The sequence below is a fragment of the Elaeis guineensis genome, chromosome 1 (assembly GCF_000442705.2).
Source record: "Elaeis guineensis isolate ETL-2024a chromosome 1, EG11, whole genome shotgun sequence".
NCBI lineage: Eukaryota > Viridiplantae > Streptophyta > Magnoliopsida > Arecales > Arecaceae > Elaeis > Elaeis guineensis.
The window spans coordinates 16,526,597-16,542,630 of NC_025993.2; the positions used below are offsets into that span (position 1 = coordinate 16,526,597).

At 37.9% G+C, this 16,034-nt stretch overlaps 1 protein-coding gene across 4 annotated transcripts; it reads left to right on the forward strand.

Moving 5' to 3' along the window:
* Positions 1 to 443: 443 nt before the first annotated feature.
* Positions 444 to 15,567, forward strand: LOC105037983 (UDP-N-acetylglucosamine transporter UGNT1). Of its 4 annotated transcripts, XM_010913633.4 has the most exons (11): positions 886 to 970; positions 4,586 to 4,662; positions 5,115 to 5,223; positions 12,039 to 12,197; positions 12,310 to 12,443; positions 12,904 to 13,034; positions 13,120 to 13,164; positions 13,284 to 13,381; positions 14,727 to 14,834; positions 14,930 to 14,986; positions 15,088 to 15,567. In XM_010913633.4, the coding sequence occupies exons 3-11, from the start codon at positions 5,134 to 5,136 to the stop codon at positions 15,166 to 15,168; spliced, it is 903 nt and encodes a 300-aa protein (XP_010911935.1). In that variant the 5' UTR covers positions 886 to 970; positions 4,586 to 4,662; positions 5,115 to 5,133; the 3' UTR covers positions 15,169 to 15,567. The 4 variants fall into 4 exon arrangements, with proteins under 4 accessions (XP_010911934.1, XP_073107107.1, XP_010911936.1 ...); XM_010913632.4 differs by lacking the exon at positions 5,115 to 5,223 and having other exon boundaries at positions 444 to 970; XM_010913634.4 differs by lacking the exon at positions 4,586 to 4,662 and having other exon boundaries at positions 838 to 970.
* Positions 15,568 to 16,034: the final 467 nt, after the last annotated feature.

Here is a 16,034-nt window from a genome sequence, read left to right on the forward strand (position 1 = left end):
TTTATGGCACTGATATATTTATATTGTTTATATATTTATATTCTATAATAAAAATTTTTATATATCTTGTACTCAAAAATTTCATACTCAGAAGTTTTATTCTAGCTTCGATTCGAAACGAATGTCTTTGGATCTTGTTTATAACATGAATTCAAAATGATGGAATAGGAATAAAAAGATCATATCGGAGGTAATTTAGTTTCAAATATTATCACTTATTTTTTTAATTATTTTTTATTAATTTTTTTTAATTTAATAATATTTTATAATTTTTTTTATATTCATATTTTTAGTTTAAACGAAGATGTCATAAGATTAGTTTATACCAAAAAAAAAAAAATGAATATAGATTCATTAATTAATAAAAAATTATATATTATGTCATATAAAAAATTTATATATTGATGAAATATTTTAACTTTTTGATTTCTCTTGACGACCGCCGGGTAGCGCGGGTTGCATGCTAGTATGGCATGTTTGGAGACCTGACCTGATTTGATCCCACGGTCGCGGGCAAAGACATAGAATCCAGCGATCCCCGACCTCCGCCTCCCCTCTTCCTTTCTCTCCGTCTAAGGGAGGACGCCAAGAAGCCGACTCCTTTGAATCGAACGCCGACCACCCCCTTCTCCTCTTCCTCTCGCTCCATCTAATATTCTTGGGCGAAGAAGCCAAGTAGCCGACTCCTTTGAATCGAACGCAAGATTCGAACGCCGAATAATACAGAGGATTCGAGCCCCACACAACCGGGTCCTGGTGGTTTTCTTATTGGCTGAAAATTTCGAAGCGAAGTCGGAACTTTTCTTCTTCTTTGGCGCGGCCGGGGAGACAGGCGATCGGATGGCGCCGAAGAGTGTGCTGCTGCCGGTGTCCGATCGTCGGCGCGGCGGTGGTGGAGACGGCATCTTCAAGGGCTCTGCCATGTCCAAGCGAGGCGCCTACGCCGCCCTCTCCTACATGGCCTGTGCCGGTCTCCTCTTCACCCCCTCTCTCAAGTCAAATCCTGTCTATTTTGATGTTTTCTTCGCATTTCTTGTTATTTTATCTTTTGATCTCTTAAGTTTGTACTTTTAATTAGTCGACGTATGATCCGAATGTGTGAGATCGGAAAGGTTGAGTTTTCTTGATTCTATAATGGCCCTACAGTATCAATTTCTGAAATGCGGAAATAGAAAGAAAGAGGAGACTGAATCAATTAGCTTTACCTGGAACTTGCTTTACGCCTTGGTTGGGAGTTTGGGAAGAAAAGAAAACAAAAGAAAATATTAGGAAGGAGAGAAAAGAAAAGAAAAGAAAGAAAGTGTCTTTCTTTCCTCTTGGTTGGGAGTTTACAGGAAGAAAAAAAAAAAAAATTCTTCCCTTCTTGGTTGGAAGCAAAGTAGAAAGGAAAAGAAAGAAAATGTTACAATCTTCTTTTACTATTATACCCTTGAAAGGAACCAATAAACCTAAGAAAGAAACCAAGAAAAGATCTTATCTTTTAATTTTTTTCATCTTTCCTTTTGTTTTCGTTCATTTTTCCCATCCACCTGAGTCTCAATCGAGTGGGAGGCTTGAAATAAGCCTTAGGATTGAAACATAATATCAATTTTGTTCTTCATTATTAAAGGGGTAAGACAGAAATTATCAAAGATTCATTAATTCTCAAATTTTTTCTCTCCAAGTCCGCTCGATTTGGAGGAGAAAAAAATTGTAGATTTGAGGAGATTTTTATTCCCTCTGTTTCTCTCCTTTTCTTTCCTTTTCTTTTATAAAAAAGCTCCCAACCAAGAGAAAGTATTAACTTTCTCGCCCATTCTTTTATCTTCTCTCCTATTCTTCACTCCCAACCAAGACGTTAAAGATTCCCTTTTTTAATGCGCATAGCCAGCATATTATTTAAATTCTCAGCAGCCGGTAAATTTAGCTTCCTTGTGATGTGATCTTTACCTTGCAAGCTCTTATGGTAATTCCTAGTGATTCATTTCTTATGAGTTGGTTTAGGATAAAATACTTGGATTGCCCTAGCCATTATTTTCTAAAGGATAATGGTTTTAATAGGAATATTGTGTAAACCATTCACGCAGCTTTGGGACATGATTTCAGGCTTCAGCAGAATTCTTGTCATGATTTGCCTAAAAAAAGGGGATTACCTTTTCTTCTTCATGTCTTGTGTTTTTCCATTTGAAGTCTCAACAACTGATAACATCTGTTCTCTGGGATGTGATCTTTAGTTTGTGATCTACTATATCAACCGAGTGTAGAATGATGTTGCTTTCTTTTGGTCTCTTTTACCTTATATTTAGATGAGTCAGAGAGTTCAAGAGAGTATTTGATGCTGTCCATGAGCTAATGAAATTGCACGTGTATCAATGCTAGTACTTGTGAAGCATTGGAGACTGACTGTGGGAGAGTTAAACATTTGCTGTTAGACTATCTTATAAAGCTCTGTTTAAGAAATAACCTTCGCAGATAAATGGCTGATTTGAAGCCAAAAGTAATATGAATCTGTTAAACAATGACATGAAAACCACATAGATGCATGTCCAAGATGAGGGTCTTTTTTGTGCTGTCCTCTTCTGCTAAGTTCAGTTGATTAAGTGTACAATTTTTAACATCCCTTATTCCAACTACTTGGATTGCCAGTGCCATGTTTATAGAATCACTAGCTATTTTAACCAAAAAATTATGCAAATGCTTGGGGTTTTGATTAAGATTTACAGACTGTTGGATTGATGACAGGAAGTTTGTTTAGCAAATTGAGTTGGTTGTTCATATGATGTGGTGCAGAGACGTTAGAATTTCCATAGGAAACATGATTAAAATGTCCTACTGAATAATGATTCTTCATAATGGAAGTTTGGTTGGACTTGAGAATATGAGATTACACATGAGAGAAGAAACTAGGTGCACTATCCTTCTCTTGTGTTTTATTGTTGACTTATGATGTTGACTTTTGTATGCAAGACTGGACCATTCTTGCATGACTACTATTTATGCAATGTATACACTCAAATATAAGTGTCATATTTTCTAGTATTTGTTTATTGACTATTTGGAAGATTGAAGCAATTTATATAGCTAGGGTGACCTCTTTCATCCTTGGTAGCAAAAACATAGCAAATGCTATGCTAGAAATGCCAATGCACAATGGACAATCAAACTCATGACTGACAAAAACTTACAAATCCGGTGATTCCATAATCTACAGATGTCACCCCCCAGTTGGGGGGAAGAAGAAGTAAAAAAGTAAACTAAACTTTGCTTGTACTTTCAGGAAAGAACAAGGGTTTGGTATAAATAGTAACTGCAAACTAGTGCAAAAGTTCCTGGAAGTTTGAAGATCATACTTTAGTAATCTTTTGCATCATTTTTGTGATTCTAACAGAAGGAAACCAACTAATATTTACCAGGTAGACATTACCAATTATTTAGTACCTTTGAACCTGTGGAAAACATCCATATATTTCACGGAAAGATGATTTTTAAGAAACCTAGTTAGAGCATAGATGACAAGAACGAAGAAAAGGAATTTAGCATGCTTTTTTCCCTTTAGACAAAAACATAATTCAGTTTTTGCCACCAGAATATCAGTCCCTTGCACTTATTCCTCATCTTTCTTTTGTAGGTTGGTAATAGAATTTCAAAATAGTTAGACTGCTTTCAACAGCATAATAATTTTCATATGTCATGGAAATTTGACTGCCTCCCTGTTTTCTAGCAATACAAAGGTCACAAATTGGCCAAAAGCCTTGGTTATATGTGTTATCTATTCATAGGACCCAAAGATTAAAATATTGTTTGCTGGCATCATGCTGGTATAGAATTGGCATGTACATAGCATGCTGAATCTTGCTGCATGGTGCGCATTGGCGCTATGACATGCCTAATGATAGCACATAAGTGGTGCCATGTGATTGTTTTTGCTGATAAGGCACTGGCAGGTGCTTGCTGACTGTGCTCACCAGCAGTTTATCCTGTGCTGATCCGGGCCTTTTGATCTGTGGTTAATAGTTATCAATAAGAGAGACATTCAATGGGAGGCTTGAAGATAATTGGTTGGTTCACAGCACATTAACTAAATGGAATGAGAATTTTAGGAAGGACACAGACCTTGTATTGTTTTTTCTAATGCTTCACAGAAGGAAAATGATTCAAATACCATATCTTTTGCCTTATAGGAGCAATTTTCACTTCTGAGAATAAGTGCCTTCACATGCAAAATAACTGAATACGATCTCTTGAAGATGTAAAACATAGTAGGCTGAGAAAAGAAGTGAAGATAGGTAGAACTAGAAACAAAGAGATGGAGAAAGGAAGGGAAAGAACAGGTGAGCCAAAAGATAGGAAAATGAAGAGGATGTTATGATGAATAAGCCATTAGCATGCCTCTTCTTTTGATGTAAATTTACTAGCAAAGGAGTAATCAACTGATTAAAATACCTCTGACCCATATACTGCTCAGTCATGAACATTGCACCATTCTCAGATCATGGACATGGAAATGGTAACTAAACTATGATGTAAATTTTTTTCTTTTTTTCTTCCTTTTGTATCATATTACCATAACGAAAATCTGACCGCCCCTGTGGATCTTTATATGCAGTACTTCTTGTGATGTTCAATAAAGCGGCTCTATCTTCATATAATTTTCCTTGTGCTAATGTTATAACGCTCTTTCAGGTATCGTTATTTTTTTCTTCACTGCCTAATTTCATTGAGTGATACATTTAAAAAATTTCTAATGAATATTCATATTATATGATGTATATGTTGGACTATTCTCCTCTCGAGGATAGAGGATATGTACTTATCTCGACTCAAAAGTCAATAACACGGCACTCAAATCGAAGATCCATATCATTGATCATGATCTATACCACTAAAAATATCTAGAAACAAGAAATCACATGCTTTTGTGGTAACCATGTTGTGCTTTGGACTAGCCATTAAAATTAATTACATTTCAATCTATACATGTTTTAATATAGATAGTTCATGATTGATAAGTTGGATTCTCAATTAAAATATTTTATCATATATTTTAGCATACTGGCATAATGAAAACCTTGATTTTTGCATTTGCATAGTGCATGGATGAGAGACCACTGAAACATGTGATTTTTGGCTTTTAGGCATTTTAATCATGATATCATGATCAATGATGTGGATCTTTGGTTTGGGTGCCCTATTACTGGATTTGAAGTTGAGAGGCTCTCTCCTCTCGAGGAGAGCAAAATCCATGTAAGTGGAGCAAACTCTTCTCTCTATGTTTGTGTGTGTATGTTTGTGTGTGTATAGCCCATGATTTCATATCTACGTTATGCTAGTTGCAACATCTATAGTTTTACATGTAGACATAGAGTCATGCATAGAACTTGTGATAGAAAAATAATATAAGCAATCCCATATATTTAAAAACATAAGTTGTCATTTTATATTAATGGGTAATAATGGATAACAAAGCCCTTTGAAATGGGAAGATAGCTTGTTGCTGAAATTTAAGACCCTTTCTTAATTAAAATCAATTTGGGCTTATGCTGGTGATGTGCAAACCATGATAACTGGTTTCAAGCAAGGTTTGAAAATTCAGTTTTGATTTCAGCCAGGTTTGTAGAGTTGCGATTTGGTAGTTTCGGAAGTTTAATTACAAGTTTTGGTGTTTTGATCCAAAAAAAAGGTAAAATGTATAAAAATTATAGATAGAAGAAAAATAAAAGAAGCCAAGAAAAGTTATCAGATGTCATGTTTTAGTATCTTGCACTATATAGATTCTTTATTTGTGCAGTTTCAACAATATCAGGCTAACATTAATACTACTTACAAGTCTCTCTCTCTCTCTATCTCTCTCTCTCTCTCTCTCTATATATATATATATATATATATATATATATATGTATGTATGTCTGTATGTCTGTATACATACGTATATATATGGATGTGTATATATATATAGTATGTTCGCAAAAAAAACTATACATACATACATACATACATACATACATATATATATATATATACATATACATATATATGTATATGTATATATATATATATATATATACATATACATATATATGTATGTATGTATGTATGTATGTATGTATAGTTTTTTTTGCGAACATACTATATATCATAATCATCTAGCCTTTTCCCAACTATTTGGGATCAGTTTTTAAAGATCCTCATTTGTCAAGTATTCTTATCTAGGGCCGCCTCTAATATTATTCCAAGTTTCTCCATATCCTTCCTCACAATCTCCATATATATTAATTTAGGTATTCCTCTTCTTTTCTCATAGCCTTCTATACAAACTAAGTTACCTCTCTTCACATGAGCCTCCTCAGATCTATATTATACATGTCCATACCATCTCAATCGATTTTCCATTACTGTCTTTAATTCGTATAACTCCTACAACTTCTTTAATATATCCATTGCTTAATTTATCCTTCCTAGTACCACATATCCATCTTAACATTCTCATTTCTACCACACTGAACTATAGAAGATGACATTTCCTTCTTGAACTTCAAATGCTAGAAAGTTCATTATATCGACCAATGTTAAAGCCTCCTAGTACAAAGTGCATTCAAATCTTTCCTTGTTTTCTATTACAAGTCACAAATACAACGAGTTTGTATATTTTTTGACAGTTGGTGGCAATTTAATCATTTGCATGTAGTGGAAGATTATTATGCATTTCACTAAACAGTCATTATATCTTTGAAATGTCTTGTATTTTGTTGTTCAAAAATCTTTGTAATATGTTGTAATAAGGATCTCTTTTTGGAGCACATTAAGGTTATATTCATTACCTACCCTGTTTTCTAACTCAAGAAAAAGAAAGGAAAAAGTCATCAAAAATTAATAATCCATTAGAATATACACTTAAATGAATAAAGAAATGACCTCAATATAATCATAAACACCGAAATACCAAAATAATACTCTTAAAAGAAGCATTTATAGATAGTTTCAGTCAGTTTCAGCTAAAACTGGCTGAACCATGCAAACTAGATTGAAACCAATCAATTTTAGTTAAAACTGATTGAAACCTGAAACTAGGGGTCAATTTTGGTTCAGTCCCTGCTGAAACTGATCAGTCACTGCTATTCCCCCACTTTCTCCACTCTCCTATCTCTAGTTGGGTGGTCATGTTTGATTCTAGCCCTCGTAGATTTATCGCCCATTCAACTCAACAATCACATCTCAAATACATTCATCTTCTTGGCCCTTTTGTTGTGTATCTTTCCCTTTCGCATATCTTTTCAGTCCTTTGTTGTACAACTATCAAATAAAAAATTTAAAGATGCATTTGCTTTTCTTTAACTGGCTTTTTTCTATTTGAGTTATTTTCCTCTACAACCTTATGTAAAGTAGAATAAAGTTAGTTGAAAATATTTGTTTTGAAAATTCTAATTCCTCAATTCTAACTAGATTTGTAACTCTACCATTTATTTACTTCAAGGTACCAGCTAATATGTATTTCGTACACTTGTAACCAATCTTTGAACCTTCATCATTTCATTATTCTTTATACAACTCCAATTATGTTTTCACCTCTCTACCAATCTTATCAACCAACTCTTTATCATGTACATCATCTAAGTAGTGGCATTTCCTGAATATTAACATTTGTCACATCTATAATGATATGTGGAGTGTTGATCTAACATTTGGTTAAATTCTATTTCCTTTTGAGAACTCCATATTCTCTCCTTATAGCATTTCATACACTTGTCATTACCCTCTTAATGTAATCAATGGCCTGAATCATGCAATACATGAAATTACATATTGTTCCAAATCCATGATCCTCTATCTGGAGTGTCCAAGTAACAAATCAAAGAATCAATATCTTTTAAGGTCCAAATTTAGTCATTTGAAAAAAAAACTCTCTCCATGGCAAGTTGGATCCAGATGTTTCTGAGCTATCAGATGTGCCATCTCTCGAGAATTACATCAGATTACAGTCTGATGCTCATTTGCATGGATATCGGTCTCTCCTATCGGAGATCTTTCTGGTTCGATAAATTTTGGCTCTCCTACCTACACTCCCAAGGCATTGTGAGAAAGGTTTGGAGGATGCCTGTCTGGGGCAATGCAATGTACCGGGTCACTTGTAGACTCGAGCTGATGAGATGCAGGCTCTAAAGATAGAATCGAGTGGAGGTTGGTGATATCTTCAGGAGGTTGGAGGACACGGATGCTGCCATTATGGAGCTCTAGCGAAGAGAGGACTAGGAGGGAGGACTTGCTGAGGAGGATCTAGCGGTGCTCCGGAGCAAGTTGGCCATGCATCACTCATTGCTATGATAGCAGGAGACTTTTGTGGAGGTAGAAGTCGAAGATTTAGTGGTTAGAGAGGGAGATAGAAAAATTAGATTCTTTCACTTGTCGACAGTCATCAGGAGAAAGAAGAACTGGATTAGCATACTGCAAGACACGACAAGGACTTGGATGGAGGGTGAGGAGGAGATCAGACAGGAGATACTCCACTTCTTCCAACGGAGATGGACTGACAGGCTGGGTGAAGGTGAGTTCTATACCATTCCTCTTCTGACTGACTGGATCTCGGTCCAGGAGAATCATGTCTTGACAGGTCCGATTTTCGTGGAGGAGATTCAGAGGATCTTGTACTCCATGGTAGAGGATAAGGCTTCCGATCTGGATGGAGTTCTACCTTTCTTCTTTAGGCGATATTGGGCGATCTTTCAGGAGGAGGTTGTTGAGGCTATCCAGCTCTTCTTCATAGTGGGGTTGATGTTGGAGGGATGGAAGCGCATCTTTATTGTTCTCATCCCTAAGAGGCAGGATGCCTCGGAGCCGAATCACTTCAGATCTGTTAGCCTATGCACCACACTATACCAGATTTATGCGAAGATTATGGCTGGGAGAATGAAGCCAATCTTTTCTCGGTTGATCAGTGCTGAGCAGGGGACTTTTCTCGAGGTCGCAGTATCTTTGACAATGTGATGATTGTGCAAGAGTTTTGGCATGATCTGCAAAGAGCACTAACCCGACGATGTCTCATGGTCATCAAGCTCGATATGGAGAGGGCATATGACTGGATGGGTTGGCAGTTCTTTGGTTATATTCTGGAGAGCTTTGGCTTCCATTGATGCTAGATCAGGTGGATCATGGGCTATGTGGGGTCACCTTTTTTGGCTTTATTGGTCACTAGCACTCCAACATACTACTTCCAATCTATAGTGGGCCTACGCCAAGGTTGTCTTCTATCTCCATATCTCTTCACTCTGTCCACGACTTTGCAAGCAGCCATCTTGGAGTAAGCCTGGGACCCTTATGTGCCTGCCTTAGGAGTTAGGCCGATCTCGTATCTTTTATTTGCAAATGATTGCCTTCTGGTGGGTCAGGCATTTATCCAGAATGTTGACTCTTTCAGGAAGATTAGGTGCTACTGGGCAAAAGATGATTCTGCTTAAATTGGCCCTTCAGTCCGAAGATCAAGAGCGAGCTGAGGTAGGCTATCAAGGAGTGACTGGGGATAGCGGAGTAGATAAGAGTCCGTCACTACCTGAGAGTACCCATCATAGGATAGACTTCAGAGAGTTGAGTGTTCTAGGATGGAGTTGATCCAAGGGCAATTGGAGGGTTGGTAGACCAGATGTTTATCCATGATGGCAGAGTCACTCTAGTTAAATTAGTGCTTAGCTCGGTCCTGGTCTATATGATGTCCAACAACATCCTTCCGAAAATGTGATCGTGAAAATTGAGCAGCATTTTAGGTGCTTCTTGTGGGATCTCACCAGGGCGGTGGTGGTCTCCTAGCTTGAGATGTGGTTTGTCGGTCGATCAGAGAGGGGGCATTGGACATTTAATCCCTTATGGCAAGGCATGAGTTCCTGATTGCTCGGCATGCTGTTCGATTCTTGTTTCAGTCGGATTGCATTTGGAGTGAGATGATAAGAAGCAGGTACGGCTCTTGGACTGCTAGTGCTGATACCCGAGCTGGTCGAAGGAGCTCTTTTATGTGAAATAAAATTTGCTCGCGAGCCCAGGTGGTCCTAGATTGTGTTAGGTGGACTGTGGGGGACAAGCAAGACATCAACTTCAGTGGATTGCTGACTTGTTGGTGGACTGCTGGCCGACCTATGTCCGCATAGAGACTGCAGATTCGATGGGGGTTGCAGTTCTACTCCAGCCAGGGGGAGGAGGATGGTGTGTTGATGTGGTCTCCCAACTCCTTTGATCGGCTCTAGTGGGGAGGGTGCTGGCTATTGCTATTCATATTTTCGATGAAACGGATGTAAGAGTCTGGAGTTTTGCTTGCACATAAAGGATGGTGATAAGAGACCTCTATGAGGAGTTCAGGGGGGAGGCGGTCAGGAGGATAGATGGGGTATGGATATGGAGGCTTCATGTCCATCCAAGGGTGCATCTCTTCCTTTGGAAGATGGCCTGGTGTCGACTTTCGACTAAGACTGTGCTGCGAGCTAGGGGTATGGACCTCCCTCTAACTTGCTTGAGCTATTATAGGGATGAGGAGGCGATGGACTATGTCTTGTTTCTTTGCCCAAATCTCGGCATGTATGGAGTTTGGTGGGGCTCTTCCTGGTGGCCATCTCCTTTATGGAGCCAGCTCAGATCTTCCTGGAGGGGTTGTGATAGAGCTTGGAGTCTGACTCCTCTAAGGGGAATGGGGATCACGATGGCTCATGTTGCTGATCATATTTGGTTAGCTAGGAATATGGGAATCTTTGAGGCATCTTGGTAGCTAGTGAGATTTATCTTGGAGAGGACGATGGTGCAAGCTAGGGAGGTTATGCATTTGTCATTGACTCGTTCAGCCTTGGTCATTTGGGATAGTTGGGACTCTCTGGCTGCTCAAGCGGCGACCTATGTGGTGTTCATTACTTGGGAGTCCCCACCCTCGAGTTTTCTGAAAGTCAACTTCGATGGCAATGTGAGAGGTCCTAGGGATAGTGCAGGTTTTGTGATTTACAATCCTGATTCCAGATTTGTGGCAACCAGCGGGAGTCACCTTCTCAACAGCACTATCTCGATGATGGAGCTGTCAGTCGTTTGGGCTGGTATATCCTTTGCGAGGCTGTGGTTGCAAGTGGAGAGATTGGTAGTGAAGGGGGATTTGGCCATGGTCATCAGTTGGTTACGGGAGCAACCGAGAGACGTAGTTGTTCATCCACTCAGCGACATTTGGCGCCTAGTTCAAGGCTGCTTCTCGATCGACATCAGGCACATCTACCATGAGGCCAATAGCATGGCGGACTAGATGGCCTCTTTTGTAGTAGAGCACGCCAGAGGAGTTACATGGACCAAGATGGTTGATGTACCGAGGCATTTCGGGATATTCTTCTTTTTGATCTTTTTGGTTGTATTCATACTTGAAATATATGAGTGCTCTGTCTCATCCCCCCCCCCACCCTGCGCGCCCCCCCCCCCCCAAAAAAAAAAGAAAAAGGCTTTCCTATAGCTTGAGTTTAAGATATGAATTTTAGGGGAAATTTAATGCTCTTTTTAGGAGTTATATTTCGGGGCTTTGGACTTTTACATGGTTATTAGTGTGACAACAATGCTCAAGTTCTCGGTGGTGAATCTAGCAATAAACAAGTCTCACACAACAAGTCTTTGAAGTAGTTGATTACCGATAGTTGCTAAGATGCGTACTATGTAGCCTGTCATGTGGTCTCTATCCGACATATATGCTGGTCTACCATATATAGATAGGTACAGCACTTTCTACAGAAAAAACCTTAATGTTGATGGAAAATTATAAAGAAAGGTGTAAATATGCTTTGTTTTGATAGCTTAATTGAGTAGGATATGGCCATTGATGAAAACATATGTGATTCATTTAATAATACTGACTTGATGTGAATCGGTTAGGAATTTGAAATATGATCTAGTAATGTTTAAGAGATGGATATAAATAATGGTTAATCATACTAAAAATTGTGGATCCTTAAAATTTATAAATCAAATAAATACTTGATGCTGCCTGTGACTATCATAGATATCATTTATTTTCCTCCTCTCTTTTTTTAGTTTTAATATTTTTTACTTTCCTTTTGCAGCTGATAGTTTCAACATGCATTCTTTATGCAATGAAATGCTGGAAGATTATTTCATTTACAGCTGGGGAGCCACGGACTGCATCTGATGCAGCAAACCTTGTACCACTTGAGACTTTATTGCATACCCTTCCACTTTCATCAGCGTATTTGCTTTACATGGTATGCACTTTGTACTGCAATGTGAAAATGAGTGCATGTCAATTTCCTCTGATGTTTTAATCAAACATTCCCTGAATTGTAAATAATGTCTGGCATGCCTGTTTTGGTAAAGTTGGCTTCCATGGAGTCTGTGCGTGGGGTAAATGTTCCAATGTACACCACCCTTAGACGTACAACTGTGGTGTTTACAATGATTGTGGAGTATCTGTTAACTAGGCAAAAGTATTCATCTTCTGTGGTTGGCAGGTAAGTGATCTTCTATATATTCGTCTTGGAGTTCATGCACTTTCAAAGTATAGTGCTTCTGTGGCTCCAGAACCATCACATGCTTGTCCCTGAGTCTATGTGATTGCTGCACAAGGCTACTTAGCATGAAATTCTGTTTAACTTACTATATGTTCCTTCATACATGTTTTGCATGCTTCAACTCTTCTAGGCTAAGAGCCTGTCAGAGACTGCTCTTTAAACGGGTTCTTGCAGGATAACATTATTTGATACATGATTATGTGGAACACATGGAATTATTTTTTAGTTCTCCATTCTTTGATTATTTATTCCTCCAAATAGAAGACCTAAGTAGGACAATCTTCTTTGAGGTGGTCGCTTCTGAATGCTCTATATCATGACAAAAAATGGTTTTGTTTTTCAGTAGATGTTTTGCACTTTCTGATTTATTTCTTAATGGCATAACCAAGGATTTTATCAGTGTGTCATTGATCGTTTTCGGTGCATTTGTTGCTGGAGCTCGGGACTTTTCCTTCGATGCCTATGGCTATTTCATTGTTTTTATAGCCAACATCATGACTGCAATTTATCTCGCAGCTATAGACAGTGTTGGTAGTATCTATATCCTTATATTCTCTCCATTTCCCAATAATGTGGCTTTATGTTCACAGTGTTTTTTATACCTTCTGTTTTCCAGGAAAGTCTAGCAGTCTCAATAGCTTTGGTCTCATGTGGTGTAATGGTAATAATTCATGGCCTTGCCCCTAGTTTTTCAGGGCTTGCTTGTCTGTTCAATCATTATATGTAAACTTACAAATTAACTGTATTCTAACTTACCTTTTTACTGTTACTGAGTTTCAGGATTGGTCTGTGGACCGATTTTATTCCTCTGGACATACAGTCGGGGGGATTTGGAGCTGACAATGAATTTTCCTCACCTGTATTCTCCTGGATTTCTGGTAGATTCAAGTTTCTTTTATAAACCCAGACTATGTATGCGTGCATTAATGAAACTGTGTATGTAAATTTGTTTGTTTCTTTTCTACATTTATAAGTTTTGGAAAATCTTTTCATTAGTTTATTTATAGTAAGTATGGCGTGATCCATGTCCCCATGGCCACTACACTGCCTCCATGTCTGCTGCCCTCAGCACCACCATGAGCACATCCTCCATGGCTGGAGGATTGGTCCTCAATCCAGTTTTGAAGGTGTACTCATCTTCTCCAAGTATTATCTCCAGAGGAGTGGTATTAATAGTCCACTTCAACCTTATCAATCACAGCTTTTGTATCCTCTTGCCCTATCACTTAACTGGTAGAATGAAATAACAGCTTTGCAATCTTGATAACTGTGGCCCACTTGTTCATAATAGAAGTATACTCTTTGAAGTTTTTCATGTTGAAATTTGATCCACATGCTCAAGTTTGTACTGCCCTTTAAAATGCTGAGCCAAACAAGAGAGATGTACCCCTCGGTTTTGCTTCATGCATGCATGTTTGCAACGGTTGGTATTATTGTTGGTAACATAAGACTTGAGGATTTTGTTGTATTATATTGCAAGAGCCCTTCTCTAATATTTAATTGGAAGGTTTATTAGTTTTTGTGGAAGTGCTGGTTTCTACCCAGAACTTCACACCGTAAATGCATGTTCCATGTTTCCCGCCTTCCACTAATTTCTAAAATTTTCTTGTACAGGATAAAGGATTATCTTATTGAGCTCAAGGGACGGTCATTTTAGGATCCCCTTTTCTTTCTGTCAATTTTTCTTTTTCATTCCTCCTTTCTCTTGGATCCTTCAATGTCTTTTGGTAGTCCTAAGTAGATGATTAGAATGACAAGATAAGCTTTCAGTTTTGAAAAGCATTTGCTAATTGCTTTTGGCAATTTCAGTTCAAATTAGAAGATGGTTAGTCTATGACCTTTCCATATCCATATATGGAGATCACAAATAATGCAGTTGCCTTTCAAAGATTGATGATGGACTCCTTCAACTTCACCATTCCATTAACCTATCTGATCTTAAGTGATTTCTTTTGTATATACATCTGATGAATTATTACAAGGTTTCAACCAGTATGCACTGTGGTGTCCTTTGTTTATCTCAAAGGAAGCTTTCTTAAACACTTGTCGGGTGCTTTTTTGCGGATAAAAATCCTGGTGAATCATTTGTATGCATCTATTAGATGAAGTAGATCTTGATATCAGTGCATCTTTAGCCATTCGGTTGTAACACGGAGACAAACATGTTTTGCAAAAATATTTAAATAGTGACCCTACTAACTGTGTTCATTCATTTTTTTTCAGGCTGTGATGCTCCTTTCCTCTATAATGGCCATTTTCTTGAATTACAGCATCTTTTTAAACACATCCCTGAATTCTGCAGTCACACAGACCATGTGTGGTAATCTAAAGGTTTGAATTCCTACTAAATCGCCATATATATTTTGGTTTTCCTACATGTTGTGAGTTTTTTGCCAATAGATCATCTGATCTTCCTGATACGACAGGATTTCTTTACCGTTGGATTTGGCTGGTTGGTGTTTGGTGGACTTCCTTTTGATCTGGTAAGTTCAAATTCCTGATTCATTTTGTTGATGCTGATTCAATTTTTTTTTTTTTTTTTTTGTCTGATGATTTTAAACAATTCATGCTATCTATTCTCCAGCTCAACATTATCGGCCAATGTCTTGGTTTTGTTGGCTCTGGCTTATATGCCTACTGCAAACTGAAGGGAAGCAGTCATTGATCGGCTAAAACCTATTTATAGCAACAATTCTCCCTAAATGGAGTTCTAGTTAAAAAAATATGAATGATTCCCCACTGTTTTGGGGATTATTGAAGTGATCTAACAGGATTTTACTGAAGCAGCTTCAAGAAGTAATTGTTGAAGCCAAAATTTGGGTCATGCCATCAAGGGGGATAGTTTTTGTGCATATTTTTTATGTCATTTGATCAAATCTATATATCTATGTACTAGAATTGGGTAGGACATGATAAATTGGTTAGGAAACATCAATTCTTGTTTGACCAAGAGATAGAGGATGCCTGACTATCAATGAGTTGTCGCTTCAGTGTTCCAGATGATTGGTAGAAATTCATTTTGTGGATTTTACATCACTAATTCATCTCGAAGAAGTCTTTTAAATATGTTTTTCAGTAGTTCATCACAGAAGTCTGGCAGCATGATTCCATTGAGGTTTTTATCCCTCCCTCCATTTCTTATTTCATCTAAATGACACCAATTCCTGGCAAATGGCCACTGGAGTTGCTGGGAAGTATATTCTCAGCAGGATTTACTTGTATACTGTTGCACTGATTACATCTGTTGTGCAAGAATATTAGCAGTTTATGTATTAATCTGTGTAGCTTCACATGTTTCTATTGTGGTCGATCACCACCAGGCACCTCCTTTTACTTAACAAAACGGTGGAAATGCTACCCGGCATTTCATCGATGGATGGCGGTAGTGTGGTGGTACCTGGATAGGTTCCTAGGAAATCCCTCATCAAAGAGTACAGCAAGCCTCCCAGTACATGGTATATGGTCGGATAATACGTACTCATCAACTTATTTTCTTTTCTTTTTTGTTTTCTTTTCTAGTTATAGGACCGA

Bases quoted from the DNA above. Each gene is read 5' to 3' on its own strand.
- LOC105037983 (XM_010913632.4), top strand. From the start codon at position 841: ATGGCGCCGAAGAGTGTGCTGCTGCCGGTGTCCGATCGTCGGCGCGGC. The intron at 13,165-13,283 runs GTAATAATTCAT...ACTGAGTTTCAG, and splicing joins TGGTCTCATGTGGTGTAATG to GATTGGTCTGTGGACCGATT. The intron at 14,987-15,087 runs GTAAGTTCAAAT...TCTATTCTCCAG, and splicing joins GTGGACTTCCTTTTGATCTG to CTCAACATTATCGGCCAATG.